The following is a 20,173-nucleotide window of genomic DNA, read 5'->3' as shown; positions in this document are numbered from 1 at the left end:
ATGCTTCTCCACGTTGGTTTGACTTTGTTTTTCTTCTCCAGCATTTTATTAACAGCCAGGTAAGACAGAAACTGAGATGCAGTCATAGCGACGCTTTCTCCAGTTAAAACGACCTTTAGAATGGCAACTCGATCCACATCAGCTCACATCCAGTCAGGGTCTGTTGACTGTATAGCCGACTTTAGAAGTAGCTTCTGGTCTTTCGTTACTTTAAAACTGCTAGGTCGTATTTGATATGGGAGAACTGAAGTATATTATTATTCGTTAAGGAAAAGCAGCAAAGTTACTTAGATGTCAACTTTATTTCAGGCGTGAGCCGCGTTACAGTGGCGTTAGTCATAAGGCGATGACTGTCTTCGGTCTAACCAATCTCGGGGGTAAAAAGTCAAAACTGATCCTCGTATGTAATCATTCCGAAATGGTCTTTTTTGATAAATTTTGTCCACTTCTACTTCTTTGACGAGAGTCCGTCCATATCGCGTTAAGCGACATCCCAATAATCCAAGAAAAAAATGTCAATATTTCTTTAAGCGTTCTGAAAATCCCTAAGATATCATTACTTGATATATTTTCCTTTCGCAGCACTATCTTTGACCTTTTCAGAATTCTGTGAAGAGTAGAATGAAAGGAGCAGGGTTTCATACAATGACCATGTAACTTTGTGCCGTAGTTTTTCTTTTATTAAACATTGAACGTTTGGGGGTATGAGACACTTGCCGCGTTGTTTTTGTTCAGTAAAGATTGGGAAACAGGGAGCGTTCCATGACCCAAAAAGCGGCGCTTATGACTCAGAAGAAGCCCCTGAGGTGCCAAGCCTGCAGAACTAACAGGTTGTTCAGCGGGTGCAATCGTTAGGCTGGCTGTGGTGCTTGGGTTCCCTAAGGTGTTTTCATACGTCATTGTGATTCCAGTCAATCAGTATGAAATGAAAGCCAGCAAGGAATGAAAAACAAAATGAAACCGTTCGATTACTAATTGAGACAATTTCAGAAATAACAAACTCGTAACAAATATAACGACATTTTCTTTCTCTTTCTCTAGTGGGCTGAATCTGCAAAAATACAAGGTACTGGAAATGGACAAAAACGGAACCCTCTATCTTTACAGGTCTTCACTGCTATGTGTGAACGAGATTATCAAACGACTGAATGAAGGAAAATACCAGCTGGCTGAGCCGAGCATTTCAGGTAATTTAGGAAAAAAAAAGCCCCAATCAATCAAGCACAAGCATCAAGTTAGCAAAATGATTCTTTGATTTGCCTTGATTAAGAAAACATAATTTCTTATTTTATCATAATATTTTTTAATATTAATGTTTAAATATTTTCTTATTAAACTTATTAGCAGAGAGAGCACCTTTTTTGTATTGAGTGGGAAGACGTTACACTCTCTTATAATATATTGGTTTAACCAAGCCTGTAGGCGGAACTCCTGGGCCAGGTTATTCATAACCCGATTAAGCTAACCCATGATCCGATCCATGATAAGTGAGAAATTTGATTTGAGTTTTGTTACTTTGCAGTGAGGTTTTCTGTTTATATTGCTTGGCCTTCTCTTTTGTTGAGTTTGAATAACCTAAAACTACACAAATCATAGGCAGTAAACAACGTTTTTATGGAAGAAAAATTTATACTTCGGTTACTTTTAATCCTGGCTTAGCGTTAACTGGCTTTCGAAAAACCCAGCCCTGATTATAACAAGTTAACCACGCTTGAGCTCGCGATCCAATCGAAATCCAATACTTAGTCAGTTGTCAATTTCCAAAAAAACCCGTAACCACGATGAGCTCTAAACTTGATTCAGTGACATGTTCACGTGATACTGGTCAGCAGATACCTTGTTTTGGCAGGTGTCAATTGACCATAACGTGGATGTCCAATATCAAATATGTTCGCTGTAAATCAAGGCTGCGTGCATGACTTGGTATTAGCTGGAGTATGGCCGCCACGTTAAACGATGTCGTCGTCGTTTTTCTTAAGGCGCACGTGCCCGAGATCCATGCCGCTAGCCATGTTGATTATAAAAACTTAAAAGAGCTGCATGAGTTTCTATTCATGCACATGGTTCTCTTCCTATGGTTGTGGTGCTCCGCTTGGCCGACCTTCGGGCCGCCGGAGCTTCACTAAAAAGTCGACTCGGGCTAAAATACATTCTTACCGGTTAAGATTTTTCGATGATTGTAATTTGCAAAAAAAAAAAAAGAAGAAGGAGAAACGGCGCAGCTCTTTTAATATCCCTTCAGAACGATTTATAAAAATGTAAATGTAGATAATTGATTAATTGATCGAAAAATAAATAACTTAACTGGTAAAATTAGTTAATTCATTCATTCATTTATTAGTTGACTAAATGAGTGATTTTCCTTGCACTAACAGGACTGTCCAAACGGTTCGCAGTACTGAACTGTCAAGACCTTAAGCTCAAAGTGCCTTCAGTCGTGTCAGGAGTCTATTGGATAGACCCAGATGGTGGTTCCCATGGTAACGCATTCCAGGCCTACTGCGACCAACAGACGGTCGGTGGGGGCTGGACTCTAGTTTGGAGCTACACCTTCACAGCTTACTCTAGTTTTACAAGTGGAGCAAACGCTGTGACGCCGCGTCCAAGCTGGACAGCCAGTTCAGCTAACACTCGCGTGTCCACAACAGTTCCACTCAGTGAGACACATTACGAGGCCATGAACTTCGCTTTATGGCACACCATTGGCAAAGAATTCCTGATCAAGAGCAATATCAACAACTGGATCGCATGCAAGGAAGGCACTGGCAGCTTGGTGCAGCAGAAGTCAGGGTCAATCACTTGTAAACTGGTTAAACAGGTTTCCAAGCAGTGTGCTGGTGTGGTGCCACAATCGCTTTTCCTAAGCTCCCATGCACCGTCTCTTCGCAGCACCAGTCACTACTACTACTTTAATAGCAACACAAGAGGCGGCTATCCTACCCATGATCCATGTGGAAATAACCAAGAAAATCAGTTGAAAGGTGTGGTTAACCCACACGGAAATATTTTTGTTCGTTAAGACTACAGTCTTCGTTAACTTTGCCATAAAAGTCAGCTTTCCAGCGCTTGCTCACGGGTTTTTTATGTGATACAGTGGAACCTCGATTTAACGAACCTCTATATAACGAAGTCCTCGGTATAACGAACGTTATTAAATCTCTCAGTTAGTACGCGCGTTGTGATTAATCAATTTAGTGGGCCGTACTCCCCTGTACGGCCAGCTAAAATTTAAAGTTGGTTTTGTTGCCAAACTGTTTCGTGATTTATCCGTAAGTGTTCTTAACTTTTATAGCAAGTGAAAGTGCTAACGTTCAAACTGACTCGTTTTGCTTTCGAGGTGCGTCAGAAATTTGAAGCCTTTCCGAGTCCGCGTGAATGGAAATCGTTTCCGAGCCCGTCAGGCACACAGTAGAGATATAATATCTTACTAAACTCGTCTTCTCGGTCCGTACTGTAAGTTATAGATCCTCTTTTTTTTCCCTTCGATTTATGACCCGCGCGCTTCGCGCTTGGGCCATAAATCGAAGGGGAAAAAACTCCGTCCGTAACTAGTACTTACAGTACGGACCTCGAACTCGGTTAGTAAGAGGTATATATTCTTCACCCCAGTAATAATAAAATATATGGAAAAGGACCTCGATACAACGACTGAACCTGTGATAATAAGTTTTTGGCCTGGGAAAGCACTTCTGTAAAATCCCGGGGAAAGTCTCTGGCTGCGGGGATCAATACCGGAATCTGTTGCGGGGAATTATCTTCAGAGATATCAACAGCGCTCAGAACTTAGGTCCATCGATATTGTTTTAATCCATGAATGTCACTAAAGACATAACCAATGCGGGATAGTGGTATCCGGTGTTCCACTACCGGGGGCGTAACCGAAGATCACTTCCAAAACACCTATTTATATGCTAGGCTCTAAACAAATGATCTAATATTTCGTTTAGTAAACCTAAACCCCTATTGGCTGCCAATGAGCTCATTGTTGTTCTAGGCTATTCCATCATATGCAAGTCAGTTATTCTGCTCGTAAATATTAACTACTTACAACTTTAGGTAGTTCTCACTACAAGGCGTTGTACGAAAAAAAAGATAGACGGGTGGTTACCATGGTTATTGGACTTGCCCTTAACTGCTAACTGTTGGCTCAGTTTTATGGTTACGAATATCGGCAACTTCTCCCGTCACAAACATCGTTATAGCGAACATATTTTGCAAGTCCTTTAGCCCTTTGTTATATAGAGGTTCCACTGTATTAAGGTGTCTACACAGACAAGGCATATGTAATTCACTCGTGAAAACTAGATAAATTCATTAAAAGAGCGCTTTTTTATGTATGTCAGTTTGAAGCAAAGTTCAACATCTACACATTCAACATGTTTATTGTAAGTAGATGAATGCTAAGTAGATAATTATTAGAATATAAATAATAGAGCTGAGAGAAACAATAAATAAACTCAAAAAAAAAAACCGATATACTATTGTCACATTTTTTTTTTTTACTTTTACACCAGACGGCTAAAAAAATCAGTAAATATGCGGTTACGGGAAATTAGTGTCGGAATTGATTCCATCCTTTATTTTAAGTTTCTATCAACCTTCCCCTTCAGTTTTCAAAGGCTTATGTTATTTGTTGAGCTGTTGCATGGACTGATTTTTAGGCCTTTAGAAGTCGTAAAATCCAAGCGCGTGGCTCATTGTAAAAGGACGAAGTTTTGTTTAAGCACGTTTTCGGAATAAATCCATTCACATATATTCCAATATCAGCGTTCGTCTGACACGACACGTGAAGTTTATTCTACTTCCATACTAGTATAAGATATAGCTGATGGCAATTGAGAACGGCCGGCTTACACTAGGCAACGCACACGTTCTCTTCTTTCAGATATACCATGAAAACGGTCCTGCCGCAAGTTTAAACACAAACACAAGCATAAGCATATAAAGATCACAATTTTTCATTTCCTCGAACATGCGTCTCTCAGCTTTTCGCTTTTAAGTAATTAGAGGGACAGCCAGTTGTTTCGAAGCATCTTCCTCAATGTATATACGATATATACATACGCTAACAGCACAGCCCCTACACACTTCTGCCCTACCTGTGGGAGAGGCTTCCTTGCCCGGATTGGTCTCATCAGCCACCTCCGGACACACCGTAGAAATCTATTAACAAACTAGATGTCTTTGGCCATCTTCGACTACGAAGGACGAACAACACAACATTTCTCAAAGCATGTTTTCGTAGTTTTCACGTCTATGTACCCCTGGATATACCAGACCTTTCCCAACTCCAAAAACTTTCATAAGCGCACCGTGTACTCCTCAGCTGGAGGCCAACCTCTGCATGTCAGTATCCATTTTGCCGCTGTGTTCATCTTTTCAGTCGTTTGCATTTGAGGAATGTCGTTAGGAATCCACCATTATATTAACCTGTGTCAGAGTCGTCTCTCCACGAAAGAAAGGCTACCATTATAACAATCTATTTTTGCAAATATTTCTCTCAGTTGAGCTAGAGCCTGAGACGCTAAGATGTGGTTACAAAGACGTAAAGCGCATTCTGTGAATAAACTAGTTAAGCGAACCTACCCTTGTTGATAAGTTCCATTGTAATTCAATACTTATATACTTATATCACAAATTGCTGCCGGAAAGCAGGTAACGTTAATCGTGAGACAAAACTTCGCATCTGCCCTTTGATAACCAGGATCTTTATTAACTTTCTTCTGATTGGATAAGTCTCAAATTGGCTAATAAATATCGGTGTTTGATGTCAGTTATTAGCTGCCCAGCTTACAGGAATATTTTAGCTGACTTCCTCATCAACAAGAGAGGAAGATCTAGGTCCTCCTGTTTGTTTTCAGTTCCGTCTCAACTGAGCTTTGATCACAACTACAAGTTCAGTATTGCTTAGTTTTATTGGACCCATCCGAGGACGTCTGAATATTTGTAACGATATGATGCAAATCTCCAAAATGCTTCTCCATGTTGGTTTGGCTTTGTTTTTCTTCTCCAGCAGTTTCTTAACAGCCAGGTAAGACAGAAAACAAAATCCATTTATTTGAGAAATTTCTCTATATTAAACCATGAGAATGGCAACTCGATCTAACATCAGGGTTTGCTAACTGATAGCCGACGAAAGTAGCTTCTGGTCTTTCTTTAGTTCCAAACTGTTTTGCCATGCTTGGTAAGGGAGAATTGAAGTATTTTGTTATTCGTAAAGGAAAAACAGTGACGCTATTTAGATCTCAAATTTTATTTATTTAAGACGCATTTATTTGAGACGCGAGTTGCGTTATTAGTTAATTGCGATTCCAATATATCATTACGAAATAAAATCCCCCAAGGGCTACCTCGATTATCAGTCAACTGTTACAATTTACTTTCAAATTAAACTTGTTACGCTTTTAATTAAAGACAATTTCTTTTTCTTTTTCTTCTTTTTCAAGTGGTATGACTAAGCAAGGGAACACACCGGACTGAAGGAACACACCGGACTGAACCCATTGTTTGGCTAGGTAAAGTAACACTCCCAGTCAATCAAAGAAATACGCGCTGAAGAATATTCAATACGCACAATTGAGAGATTGAGAAATTTTATACAAGGTTTAAATACCGCAAATCATCGAATTAGCGCCCACTCCCCCCCCCCCTCGAATAAGCGCCCCCTCTCCTCCCCCCACTCTTTGGACGAGTAGTGAGACACCAAAAGATGTATATTTTCAGTTTGTGAACATGTTAAGTTTGGAAAAAAAACTACAACTACTAACGGTGCCACGATTTAACCTTTAGGATCAGCTATTCATGTCGTTGTCCCGTTAAGCCTTCTACGTAGTAATCAGCCTTGCTTCATGGTCATGAGCAAAGACTACGCATCAATATTAATAATTTAAAATTCACCATCTTTATTAACTTTTAAAATTCACCATCTTTATTAACTTTTAAAATTCACCATCTTTATTAACTTATCAATATTAATATTAATCTTGCAGAAATTCTTGACCTGAGACACTCGAGTTAGTCGAGTGTGAATCTTCGTCCGCCATTTTGAATTTTAAAAAAACGCTGATCTAGCCGCCCGGCTGCATCCATTTTGCACCCATGATCTGCCCCAGGGGGGAGGGGCTCTGGTTTCTTTTCCACAGGAATACCAAAAAAATTTGAACTATGGAAGCAAGGCCAATTTGAACATTAAAAGCTGCTCCAATTTCTCTGAAATGATAGAAAACTAGAAATTGCTCACAATCCAGAAAGTTGCTCGACACGAAAAAAGCGCTAGAAATACAAGAAGTTGTGGAATGCCCTACGCGCACTACGCCATCTGCAGCTACTTGTTTACACTTGGATTTCAGTATAATTTTCGACAGATAACAGCTAGTTTTCCAGTTGGAAGTCGTTAACAGTTAGCTGGTTAGCGATACGCTGCGCGTGCTGTTCTGGTGTTCCTGGTTTTAGCACAGTTTAAGTAAGGTTACTTCAAACCTTCGCGGGTGTCCTTCAGAAAAAAATTCGTACGCGCGCTGTTTTCAGGGAAACCCAAAAACTATATATCAACAGAAAGGTTATAAAATGTAGAATTCGATAAAATTATGTTTTGTTTTGGATTTTGCTTTCCAAAGCGGCAGAGGTCGTCAACTCCAAAATGACCGACTGACGTTCCAATGAATTAATCCGGTATCAAATGTGATCGTTCATACAAAATACTGTGCAGGTTGATCACAAAGCCTTAATCTCCAAAAACGTGTCAGCAATTTCTTTTAATTCTATTGGTTATCTTTTATAGACCTGTCAAGTTTGACTATCGAAAAATTCGCGTAACCTGTTGCGTTAAAGGCCGCCACAAGGAAAGTATTTAAAAAAAAAGAATTCGCCGACACGCTTTAGTTCCATATCTATCAGTAAATGTTCTGACCAAATTTCGTGGAAAACCGTCAAATCTGCATACCCTATTAATTCATTTAAAGAGAAGGGATTCTCTCGAAAAACGAGTGCAAGTTTTCGCCTTCTAACGATTTATAAACATATCACGCCTTCACAGAAGAATGTGTCAACTTGAAAAGCCGCGCGCCGATGAAATAACAGAACCCCTAGCGTTCACAGTATGTAAACTTGAGCTTCGCGGACTTTAATTTTCTTGACCAAAAAAAAGAGTCGACCAATGTAGCCCCGCGAAGGTTTGAAGTAACCTTAAACTTGATTTGGTCACAGTAGGAAAATTTTGCTTTTATTTTAGTCGCGTACTTGGTAGCGTAGTTGATTATGTCAATGCCAATCCTAGCGCGAGCGTGGAATGTAAACCCTGCCTTGTGTGATGCGTTGAACGTGTGCGCACTAACAAAAGTAGGCACCGTACTTAACTAACCCATTTCTACATTTAAAAAAGAAAACGAGATCTAGAAACTCTGTCAATAATGAATAGGCAACAGTTTAATATTTTCAGTGTAACCTGTGCTTGTTGAAAAGATCGTTGCTCATGCAAATACAGTACGTACAGGTGGCCCGTCACTAAACACTTTCAATTTAGTAGAATATATAGCTGGTTTTCACATGACGTCACTAAAATTCAAACTACAAAACTATTGATTTTCCTGAGATTTTACTTTAATGATGTTAAGAGCAGCTGAAAACTAATATTCAAACAAATTTTCGCTCCGAATGGGTTCTTAGTTTTGTGATACACTGCGCTTGAATTTCTAAGCTTTTGCGTGACGCGGCATTTACACGACGGCCTAGAGAGCTGTCATGATGGTTTAAAAATGGGAATTTGGCTATCTGAACAGCTCATGTCTTAGAAAAAGTATTATTTTAATGTTTTAGAGGTCCTCGAGGGATAAATTCACGCTTTTGTAGCAAAACTCAGTGACAGATGTTTCTGTTGGTTTCCGGCCGCCATGTTGGTGCCCATACGGATGGGCACCAGCATGGCGTCTCCATACAAATCTCTATGAATTTGGGTAAAAAATTTCTCCGCATATCTTGCATAAGAAAAATTGCTGCGACCAGAATCCTGGCGAAATTCTTTGCGTATTTACCTTTTTTCATTTGCCAGATTCTGGACTTAATCTATTGAACGGTTTTGATTTTTATTTTGATCTATTTTGCATGGCGTGACACTGAAAACCAGCAATACTTAATTACAGACTGAGGTGTCCAAAGAGGAGCTCAAATTTGATCGTACTAATGATACATATAGTAATTTCAAGGACTTATAATTCACAATTTGCCCAGTTCCGTTCCAAGAAACCATGCATTATACTTGCTTTAGATAATACAAAAGTTAAAGTATTAAATGCTCACTTGAACCAGCTTGGGCCGCAGACGCTAAATACCATGCTGAAAATTTTGCCTTTACTACACAACCGAACACACTCAAAGGTTTAGAGGCATGGGAGCTTTGGTCAGCCAAACGTACTACCCATGAGCCTTCGCGTACAACGCTCGCATCCAGTTCTCTGTTCTATGTGGGCAAAATATTAATTTATGTCAATATCGATTATCACAAATTACATTTTCCGTCTTCAACGCAGTCTCTAACTGCTCTCTTTGCTAACCATGACACCGACATCTCTCTCTGACTTTTGCTCCAATGAGGAATTGGTTCCATCAATAACAACACGTCGCTTTCTACTACCAAGGTATGCCCGAACCAGTCAATCAAGGGACGCTTGCTCGAATTCTAATTAAACAAAGTCAGTTTAGAAACCGTTGTCAACCGATTCAATCATAATAGTATGAAATGTGTCCAGCAATGGATGGACCATTATTTTTTTGAGGGAGAAGTGAGGTTGGGGAATTTCCCAAAAAAATTCCTGCACAGCAAAATCTGCTGGAGAAAAAAAAAAAGAAAAAACGTACAAGGGAAACAACGACAAAGAAAATTCGAGCAAGTGTTTCATACTATCCAGGTCCTAGTTTTTAATGTTAATTCTTGCACAAGCTATTGCCCACCAAAAAAATCATGCACAACCTAAGTGTAAGAAAACATTCTATGCCCCAGAAAATTTCTCGTTTACCTTGCTCACGCACATGAGCACTTTCCGAATCTGAAGACCGGTGGCCTTCTCGCCCGAAAAAAAAAAATACACAGTGCTCGAATGCGTGATTTTTGAAATCGGAATACAAACCCACTCAAATTGAAGTGAAAACAAAAAAATGATAATTCTCTCGTCTAATGAACCTTTTATGATTCCAAAAATAGTTAGTTTGAAACCTCGCATACTCTATAACTTTGACCGACAGCCTACTTAAATCCAAAACGAAAAAACGAAAATTTCAAGAAAAAAATCAAAACGGCTCTATGGCAACTCGTTCTGAACGTCTCTTTTCAGATCCCCTACAAAGCAAACCTCTTCGTTCGCTTTGATTCCCTTATCGCTTTGTTTTTTGATGGGAAATTGGAAATGGAAATAATCGGCCTCATAACCTAGATTTCCACTGAAATGATACATGCATAGCTTTTCAAAAATAGAATACCAGAATCCCTCATATCATTTGACTTTCAGTCCGTTTTGGCGTGGCAAACGTCAGTGAGAGAACAAGGTCGTACAAGCCTTGAAACCTTTTGGAATGTTTTCTCCCGGGTACTGTTGTCCAAATCATCAGCGTTTTGTAATATATATTAATCTATATTAATAATCCTTATAATAAAAATGATAATAATTATAATAATAATATTAATACTAATAATATTGATAAGAGTATTATTGGAGTATTTTCGCTGAAAATTTTCAAAATTTCGAAAGAGTGCTTAAAGCGCCGCCACATTTTTTCTTTTTCTTTTTCAGTTATAAGCTGCCAACTATTCAGGAATATTGCTGACTTCCTTTTCAGTTCGCTTCAACTGGGCAACGTGAGTTGGCACGTCCCAAACATATCCAAAAGTTTAACCACTGAGTCGCACCACACTGATGCGCACAAGGATATTCAGTTTGTAAGGTTCTATACCGATGCAAATCTCCAAAATGCTTCTGTATGTTGGTTTGGCTTTGTTTTTCTTCTCCAGCAGTTTCTTAACAGCCAGGTAAGACAAAAATTGAAACGAGTTAATAAGGATGTTTTTTTGAGTTGAAACTTTAGAACTGCAACTCATATCAAACATCAGATCAGTTTACGTCCAGATAGTTTCTGGTCTTTCTTTATTTTAGTACGAAAATATTTTGCCTTTTTTGGCCGGGGAGAACTGAAATATTTTGGTACTTAATTCGTGAAGTAAAAGTAGTGAAGCTATGTTCAGACCTGAGTTTCATTTGAGAAGTGAGTTGCATTACAGTTTCGTTTGTCATGAGGCGATAATTGTTATAACCGGTTTAAATCGTTTGACTGGCTTAGAATCTCCGGCCGAGTCAATCTTGAGCAAAAGGTCATAAATCCTATAACATAAATCGAACAGTCCTAATCACAACAGTCCCGCAAACTCATATACTATATCCCAACAATCCACGAAGTGTCGACTGACACAGCGGAACTCGATATATTTTTCCTTCGAAACACCATTTTGGGCCTTTTTAGACCTCTTAGGGGTGGACGGGAGGAAATGAGATTGTTTCAACTGTATAATGATTCAACTTTGTGGCGTAGTTCTTCTTTAATTGATCACGGAATATTTTGGGGTTGGAGGCATGCCTTTTGATCTGTTTACTGAGGAAGCAAGACGCGGAAAGGATGTAATGTGAAGCGCAAACAGCTCCACAACTCAACATGCGCCTAAAGCACATGACTACGCTTGAGCTAGAGGTGACAGCAGCTTCAGCAGGTAGATCGCAAAGCTGGCTGGTGTGCTCGGGTTTCCTCAGGTGTTTTCACATGCCATTTGTTTCCAATCAATCGTTATAGAATGAAAGCCAGCAAAGACTGAAAACCTTTGATTAACAACTGAGACACGTTCATAAACAACAAACTCGTGTCGAATTAAACGTGGTCTCTCTCTCTCTCTCTCTCTCTCTCTCTCTCTCTCTCTCTCTCTCTCTCTCTCTCTCTCTCTCTCTCTCTAGTGGGCTGAATCAACAAAGATACAAGGTGCTGGACATGGACAGAAATGGAACCCTCTATCTTTACAGACCTTCACTGCTATGTGTGAACGAGATTATCAAACGACTGACTGAAGGAACATACCAGCTGGCTGAACCGAACAAGTTATTAGGTAAGGCAACACATGCAATGATCAAGCACGGGCATCAAGCCGACAGAAGGAACTTTAATTTGGCTCAATATTCATGTTTAAATATTTTCTTATTACACTTATTAGTATGGACGTAGAATGCTCGCGCTTTTTGAGCGGGGATATCGTCGGACTCTACTATGTAAAGTCGACTAGGCCTGAAATCCATTCTTTCAAATTAAGATTTTTCGATGATTGTAACTTGTATAAAAAACGATTCAGCTTTATTTATATCACCTCAGAACGATTTATAGGAATGTAAATAAAGATAATTCACTAATTCACTAAATAGTACGCTGGACAAAACCGTTCTGGATCGACGTTTTACAGCAAAAAAATAAAACAAGCAAAGTGAAGCAAATAATTTTGCGGTTGTCTTAAAATTATTTTCATACAGATAGCGCACAGGAAAACTTGCGTTACAGCGTAACCAACTGTTGGTAACTGAATCACAATAGTATGCAAAATCACGTGATTTCTGAGAAAAAATTGTAATTGAAGTGTTGTTTTGCAAAAACATCGTTACGTGTTTATGGATTTTTTTGTCAATAATTTGACAAGAAAGCATGAGAAAGACTTTACAACTTATATGCCCACTGAAATGCGATACTGTCTTCAGGCATAGATGTTCTTTAATTTCTTCTTGCCACTAGATCGGTCTTCCACCTGTTTTGAAGATGGCGACCTTTAGTTCGTGCTTCGTTCAAACCTCAAGCGCACAAAATGCTGCTGTGTCAAAGCTTTTTCCGCCAAGAACCTCAGACAATCCAATTTGTGCTTTTCGGAAACATGACGGACCTGTTATTACTGGGCTCATACACCTGGAGCTTGCCATTTTCTTGGATTTTCTTGCCATAAGACCTTGTCTGGTTTGCCTTGTTTGCCTCGTGGCCCTTCGGTGGTAGCACCACAATCTGAATCTTTGATTCACTAAACCCCTGATGTATCACAGGGCTATTGTGCTGTGTGGACGGATTATTACTCCCCATGCATCTCATCGAACACATGACAAAAAATCCATAAACACGCAATGATCTTCCTCGCACAACAACACTGGTCTACTAGGATGTCGATGAAAAGCGCAACTATTTCTTTTAGAAATCGCACGATTTTTCGTACCTTTGTGATTCAGTCAGCAAATTTAGATACGTTGCAACTCAAATCTTCCTTGCGGATTCATATGAAAATAATTTTCCATATGTGGAATTTAATAAGGTTTAAGGGCCAGTTCCTGTAAATACCGTGATTGAGATGACAGTCGCGAAATTTTCGATTTCTTCATATTTTGCCCAAATAACCTCTGTAGTGAGTTGTTTTCGAAAATACCATTCAAAGGTCCTGAAGCGCTTTAGTTTTTTCGAAATCGAGGAAAGTTTGAAAATCGCCATTTTAGCTGCCTGACGCCGCCGAAAATGGCCGAAAATTGTGCATTTTCTATTCGCTCGTACAGATCAACGCGATGACATCTACCAATATACTTTGGCTAGTTCATAGTGCATGTCTTGCTGTTTCTAAAGCATTAATTTGATTAGTAAAAGCTCCAAGTTTAATAATATTTTAGGCCGTTAAAAGTACCTTCATCGAACCTCGTGAGCGAAACGGCTAATTTTAGCTAATTTCAATACCATCAAAAGCCCACTGGTACTTTGAATTTGAAGTCGAAACTAAGCCCATACTCAACATTTTGATGTGTGAAAGTCTCTTCCGCGGCCCGAAAAAACTAACCCGTCGAAAGACATAAACGTGTGGTACATTTTTGTAAATTTGTCATTCGCGAAACCAACATGGAACTTGGCCAGCTACCTTCATCAAGAACAAAAATAAGCGAATGGAAACCTTTTCGTCAATAAGGATACTTGTAATCTGTTTTTCTGTTTCCTTTTCGACTGACCACATGATTAACTTTTGCAAATATTTGCAGTTAAATCAAAATAGACGCTGCTTTTGGTACATTTTAATGTTATGTGAATTTATTTCGATCACCGGCACGTGCATATCGCCCGAAACTGATTTTCCTTCCGCCTTCTGTATGTTTCTTTTTGAAGGTTACAACTGTAGCACACATTATTCGTTCAATATCGGCAGTTTTAACTTTTGTGTAACACCCATGGCCACAGCCGAACTTGTCTTTAAGTAAAAATTAACATTTTGAAACGTGAAGTTTGAGTAAACAATCGATTACAGTTGCATCCATCATGTTTGGCGTAAATATTCGAGCACAACCATTTCATGTAAACAGGTACACTTTACTTTAAAAACAACCATCTCATCGCAGCATTTCTTGAAATCCTGGTCTGAGACCAGGTAACGCCGATAACAAAGCGCGAGCAGTTGACGAAACTTCATGATCAACTGTCGAAACGTTGTACTTGTGGAATAAGCAAGATGATTCAACCTTTGTATTTCTTACCCGTGTGCTTGCAATTCTTATGGATACAATTGCCCCTGTCTTTTACCACCAGATTTATAGATTAATAGTTCGTTTCTTCAGCTAATATGGCACATACCTCTGAATAAAACACATACTGTGACATCAAAAGTCATCCGCGGCCACTTACAAAACGTAAGTAGCAAGACAGCAAAACCACAGAGGCTTCTTCGTTAATCGCACTACGCTGTCTAGATTTCTTTCTTACAAAGTTTCCAGACTTCGTTTTTTTTAAAAAAATACCAAGACTTCGCCGTTCTGTTGGCCAGTCCGAATAATTGTCATGGTGTTAGTTGAGTAAGTTCTTGACTTCGTTTGGTGGTCCCAGTTCAGACCATCCGGCAAATGTGGATTGCGTGACAAACGGCCACTTGCAAAGTGTCCAAAGTGGGTGAAGATGGCGGCGACTGAAACTGTTTGTTCGTGCAAGTAACGTGGTTCGCACTGTCAGCCTATATAAAAATTTTTGAACGAAATTGAAGGATATAGGGGGAAGGGGGTGTTGTTTAATTCTGCAAGAGGACAGAACTCGACGAACTGACAGAGCCGTGCGCGGGTCCTGCTATCACGGCATGTCTACGTAGATTAATGGAAAGTATTACCGCATTCACAAAAGTTGTGCAAACACCTTTCCTCTTTACCTTTAAAATACATGTTTGTCGTTCGTACTTTTTGAATAGAAATGCACCGGAGATAGGGCTGGAATACAAAAAGGACAAAGGAGGCCTAGAGGGCATCAGATCTTAGATACGCGGTGCGAGTTTACATACATATTCACCCTGTTGCCCTCTGCTAAACTATATAGACAATAATATGGGCGCTTTCCAAAAATCGGACACTCAGAAGAGCTAAAATTTTCCTTTATTTCACCTTGAGAATTCACAATTATTGACCTAGCGAACTTTCCATCAATAATTAGGTGGTATAAAATAGTTAGGCATTATGTATTGTAGCCTTATTTTGCGCATTTCAGAGGCAAAAATAAGAGCGAATGTATGGACGGTCCACCGGGACAAAAAATCTGTCTGTTGTAGAGAGGAGTTCCCTGTGGAGAGGTGACCGTTAGTGGGCGTTCGACTGTATAGTTTATATAGGTTTAAATAAGAACCGGTAACAGGAGTGAATATGTACGTAAATTCTCAACACGTACCCATTTAAGACTAGTGCCTCCTAGGCCTTCTTTTTCCACCCCAGTCATGTCCCTGGTGCATTTCTATACCAAAAACCTGGAGAAATTTACCTGTATTTTAAAGTTCAATAGGAAGGGTGTGTTTTTTTATTAACGGTGATAAAGTCGAAACTTTCTACAACGGCCACCTTGGGGACAAGCAAAGTCGCCGTTATGGAGCGGTATCATTAGGGGTGAAATATGACACCGATATTTTCTTGGGTTTCAACATTTTTACCTTAAACAAGGCTTAGTATAACATGTAAATTCGTAACACAATCAAAATATATCAATAAGACAGAAGCCAAAAGAAATGCAGACCAAAGACATGCGGCATGGATCAAGTTTCGTGACCATGTCCAATAAAAAATGGGGTTTTGCAGACAGCGTTCGTCAGTTGTTGATGAAGTGGTCGTTGTGAAGAGATTTTTATTGGCAATTTTGACGTGTTTTAGTGGCTGTTGCTGTTGTCGAGAGGTGGCCGTTGTAGAGAGATTAAAATAAGAGTGACCGTCCGCCGGAATGAAAAAAGTGGCCGTTGCAGAGAGGTGGTCCTTTGTGGAGAGATGGTTGTGCAGGATCGACTGTAGTTTCCATTTTTTCAACCAGACAGAGAAAACACCCTGCCTACACGAGGCGAGCAAGGAGCAGTTTGGATTCCCTGTCCACGCCCTCCTGGGGTGGGGAAGCTTGTCGTACCTTTTAGGGGTTAAAAATGAAGTTTTAGTAGCCCTCAGGGTGTTCAGCCTCAAAAGGTCCAAAGCGGGAGCTTTTGCGATTCCTTTCAGGGTATTGAGCGGAAAAAAATATGACGCGGGGAGATAATGTGTTCTGTAAGAAATGGCATCTTTTAGAGGAGAAAAAACAGGATCTTGGTACCTCTTAGGGGATCCTAGGGGATCAAAAATTTTCAAGAGCACCCCAGTCCTTCTTATAGGGGTGTCTCACTCCCCTCGAGGTCCACGTCGTCATCTTCACTCACTTTGCACAACGTCAGATATAGACATGTTTGGTACAGTGGCCGATTGTCACGCAATCCACATTTGCCTAATTGTCCGAACTGGGACCACCAAACAAAGTCAAGAACTTACTCAACTAAGGCCATGACAGTTATTCGGACTGGCCAACAGAACGGCGAAGTCTTGGAATTTTAAAAGAGAGCGAAGTTTGGAAACTTTGTAAGAAAGAAATCTGGACAGCGTAGTGCGATTTACGAAGAAGCCTTTGTAGTTTTCTGTCTTGCTGCTTACGTTTTGCAATTGGCGGACGCCTGTTGGAACACTCCAAGAAAAATGATGTCGCAGTATGTGTTTTATTCAGAGGTATGTGCCATATTAAGTGATAGGAAACGAACGATTCATCTATAAATCTGGTGGAAAAGACAGGGGCAATTGTATCCATAAGAATTGCAAGCACACGGGTAAGAAATACAAAGGTTGAATCATCTTGCTTATTCCACAAGTACAACGTTTCGACAGTTGATCATGAAGTTTCGTCAACTGCTCGCGCTTTGTTATCGGCATTACCTGGTCTCAGACCAGGATTTCAAGAAATGCTGCGATGAGATGGTTGTTTTTAAAGTAAAGTGTACCTGTTTACATGAAATGGTTGCGTTCGAATATTTACGCCAAACATGATGGATGCAACTGTAATCGATTGGTTACTCAAACTTCACGTTTCAAAATGTTTTTTTTTTCCTACTTGAAGTCAAGTTCGGCTGTGGCCATGGGTGTTCCACAAAAGTTAAAACTGCCGATATTGAACGAATAATGTGTGCTACAGTTGTAACCTTCAAAAAGTAACATACAGAAGGCGGAAGAAAAATCAGTTTCGGGCGATATGCACGTGCCGGTGATCGAAATAAATTCACATAACATTAAAATGTACCAAAAGCAGCGTCTATTTTGATTTAACTGCAAATGTTTGCAAAAGTTAATCATGTGGTCAATCTAAAAGGAAAAAAAAAAAAGATTACAAGTATCCTTATTGACGAAAAAGGTTTCCATTCGCTAATTTTTTGTTCTTGATGAAGGTAGCTTGCCTAGTTCCATGCTAGTTTCATGAATGACGAATTTACAAAAATGTACCACACGTTTATGTCTCTCGACGGGTTAGTTTTTTCGGGCCGCGAAAGAGACTTTTACACAACATAATATAGAGTATGGGCTTTCAGAAAATTTTAGTTTCGACTTCAAATTCAATGTACCAGTAGGGGTTTTGATGGTATTGAAATTAGCTAAAATTAGCCATTTCGCTCACGAGCTTCTTTGAAGGTACTTTTATCGCCTAAAATATTATTAAACTTGGAGCTTTTACTAATCAAATTAATGCTTTAGAAACAGCAAGACATGCACTATGAGCTACCCAAAGTATATTGGTAGATATCATCGCGTTGATCTGTACGAGCGAAAAGAAAATGCACAATTTTCGGCCATTTTCGGCGGCGTCAGGCAGCTAAAATGGCGATTTTCAAACTTTCCTCGATTTCGAAAAAACTAAAGCGCTTCAGGACCTTTGAATGGTATTTTTGAAAACAACTCACTATAGAGGTTATTTGGGCAAAATATGAAGAAATCGAAAATTTCGCGACTGTCATCTCATCCTCGGTATTTATAGGAACTGGCTCTTAAGAAGGTCACAAAATGAAGAAGATTACAAGATTTATTTATTTATTTTATTTATTATATTATTTTGCTTGCTTTAATTTTTTGCCGAAAAATGTCGATGCAGAACAGTTTCGTTCCGCTTCCTAACTGAATAAATGAATTAATTGGTTAAAGTAAATTAACTCACTAATTCATTTAATAGTTAATCAAATGAGTGATTTGCCTTGCACTGACGTCGACAGGATTGTCCAAAATTTTCGCAGCAGTGAACTGTCAAGACCTCAAGCTGAAAGCGCCATCACTCGTGTCAGGCGTCTATTGGATAGACCCAGATGGTGGCTCCCATGTCAATGCATTCCAGACCTACTGCGACCAACAGACGGACGGTGGAGGCTGGACACTAGTTTGGAGTTACACCTTTACATCTTACTCTAGTTTCGGTAGTGGCGCAAACGCTGTCACGCCGCGTCCAAGCTGGACAGCCAGTGGAGCTAACACTCGAGTGTCTACAACAGTTCCACTGAGTGAAACACATTACGAGGCCATGAACTTTGCTTTGTGGGGTACCATTGGTAAAGAATTCCTGATCAAGAGCAACATCAACAACTGGATCGCATGCAAGGAAGGCCGCACTGGCAGCTTTGTGCAACAGAAGACGGGATCAATCACTTGCAAAGTGGTAAAACAGGTTTCTAAGCAGTGTGCAGATGTGGTGCCAAAATCGTTGGGGCTGGACTCCCGCGGACCATATCTCTACAGCAGCAGCTACTACTATTACTTTGATGGTAGTACTAGTGGTAGTTTTCCTACCCATGATCCATGTGGAAAGAACCAACAAAATCAGTCAAAAGATGTGGTTAATCCACACGGAAATATTTTTGTTCGTTAAAAGTTCAGTTCTTTTCAAGTTTGTCATAAAGGCAAGGCTATTTAAAAAGGTTCTTATGGGATAAGGTGATTACTCAAAAGAATTAAAAAGGCACATGTAACTGACTGGTGAAAAATAAATGCATTCATTCACCTTCACCCATGTCTTTCGTAGCCTAGGTGTCAAATAAGGCCACAATTTTTTATGCGTATGCATGTCGGTTTAAAACTAAGTTAATCATAAAACATTTGTCAATCGTTTGTAGAAAACGGCTAAAAACTCAATAAATATGTGGCTTTGTGATCAGTGTGGAAATCAGTGTGTGTATTGATTCCATCCAATCTGTATTCGTCTTCCTCTCAAAAGCTTTTTGTACTCAGTTTGCAAACGCTAAAGGTTTTGTGTTGAGTGATATCATAAACAAAATGCTACGCTGTTCTAAATCTGAATTGGACCCAAAGAATCTCTTATTCCCTGCATGCAGAAAAGGGAATTTCTCTCATTCACGTTTTGGGAAAGACCGTGTTATTTTTTTCCGGGAAGTTTCTCGCAAGACATTTCGCTTTTGTTTTTACTTTCTTTCCCTTTTATACAGTCTATCCTCTCCTCGTTCTTAGATTTCAGATCCGCAAAACTTCGTCTCGCAAACCTCTTTCTTTTCACAGCTACATCGATCGTCTGATTTACCAATTCTCGCACTTTTTAATTTGCGTTATTTGCCCTGAAGTTTTTCAACTGGGCCTGACATGGTAGAAAAAGCCAGTAGTAGCCTTTTGATTTGACTTGGGAACTTTGAAGGCACGTTAATTGGAACTGTTTTAGAATCCTGACCAACAAGACTGTACATGACTACATATTACAGAACGAGAACGATACATAGAACATTGAAAGCGCTAACATAATTAAGAAAGTTTTTCCGTCCAAAATCATGATATCTTAGCTTTGAAAT

General features: G+C 39.6%; 2 protein-coding genes across 2 annotated transcripts; both read left to right on the top strand.

Annotated features, from left to right (window-relative positions):
* Positions 1-3,019, top strand: LOC145460638 (uncharacterized). Its single transcript, XM_081445513.1, has 3 exons — positions 1-59; positions 1,042-1,187; positions 2,376-3,019. Exons 1-3 carry the CDS (start codon positions 1-3, stop codon positions 3,017-3,019), a joined length of 849 nt encoding a protein of 282 aa, XP_081301639.1.
* A 7,939-nt stretch (positions 3,020-10,958) lies between these two features.
* Positions 10,959-19,245, top strand: LOC145502819 (uncharacterized). Its single transcript, XM_081482208.1, has 3 exons — positions 10,959-11,017; positions 11,988-12,136; positions 18,599-19,245. Exons 1-3 carry the CDS (start codon positions 10,959-10,961, stop codon positions 19,243-19,245), a joined length of 855 nt encoding a protein of 284 aa, XP_081338334.1.
* The last annotated feature ends 928 nt before the right edge of the window (positions 19,246-20,173 follow it).

This window comes from Orbicella franksi, chromosome 11, assembly GCF_964199315.1.
Source record: "Orbicella franksi chromosome 11, jaOrbFran1.1, whole genome shotgun sequence".
NCBI lineage: Eukaryota > Metazoa > Cnidaria > Anthozoa > Scleractinia > Merulinidae > Orbicella > Orbicella franksi.
The sequence above is the reverse complement of the archived record's forward strand: the minus strand, read 5'-3'. Positions and strand labels throughout refer to the sequence as shown.

What these genes read in the sequence shown, in the direction of transcription:
- LOC145460638 (XM_081445513.1), top strand. Translation starts at nt 1, where the DNA reads ATGCTTCTCCACGTTGGTTTGACTTTGTTTTTCTTCTCCAGCATTTTA. An exon ending in AGCATTTTATTAACAGCCAG is followed by an intron (nt 60 to 1,041) that starts GTAAGACAGAAA and finishes CTCTTTCTCTAG; the next exon opens with TGGGCTGAATCTGCAAAAAT. An exon ending in GGCTGAGCCGAGCATTTCAG is followed by an intron (nt 1,188 to 2,375) that starts GTAATTTAGGAA and finishes TTGCACTAACAG; the next exon opens with GACTGTCCAAACGGTTCGCA.
- LOC145502819 (XM_081482208.1), top strand. Translation starts at nt 10,959, where the DNA reads ATGCTTCTGTATGTTGGTTTGGCTTTGTTTTTCTTCTCCAGCAGTTTC. An exon ending in AGCAGTTTCTTAACAGCCAG is followed by an intron (nt 11,018 to 11,987) that starts GTAAGACAAAAA and finishes CTCTCTCTCTAG; the next exon opens with TGGGCTGAATCAACAAAGAT. An exon ending in TGAACCGAACAAGTTATTAG is followed by an intron (nt 12,137 to 18,598) that starts GTAAGGCAACAC and finishes TGACGTCGACAG; the next exon opens with GATTGTCCAAAATTTTCGCA.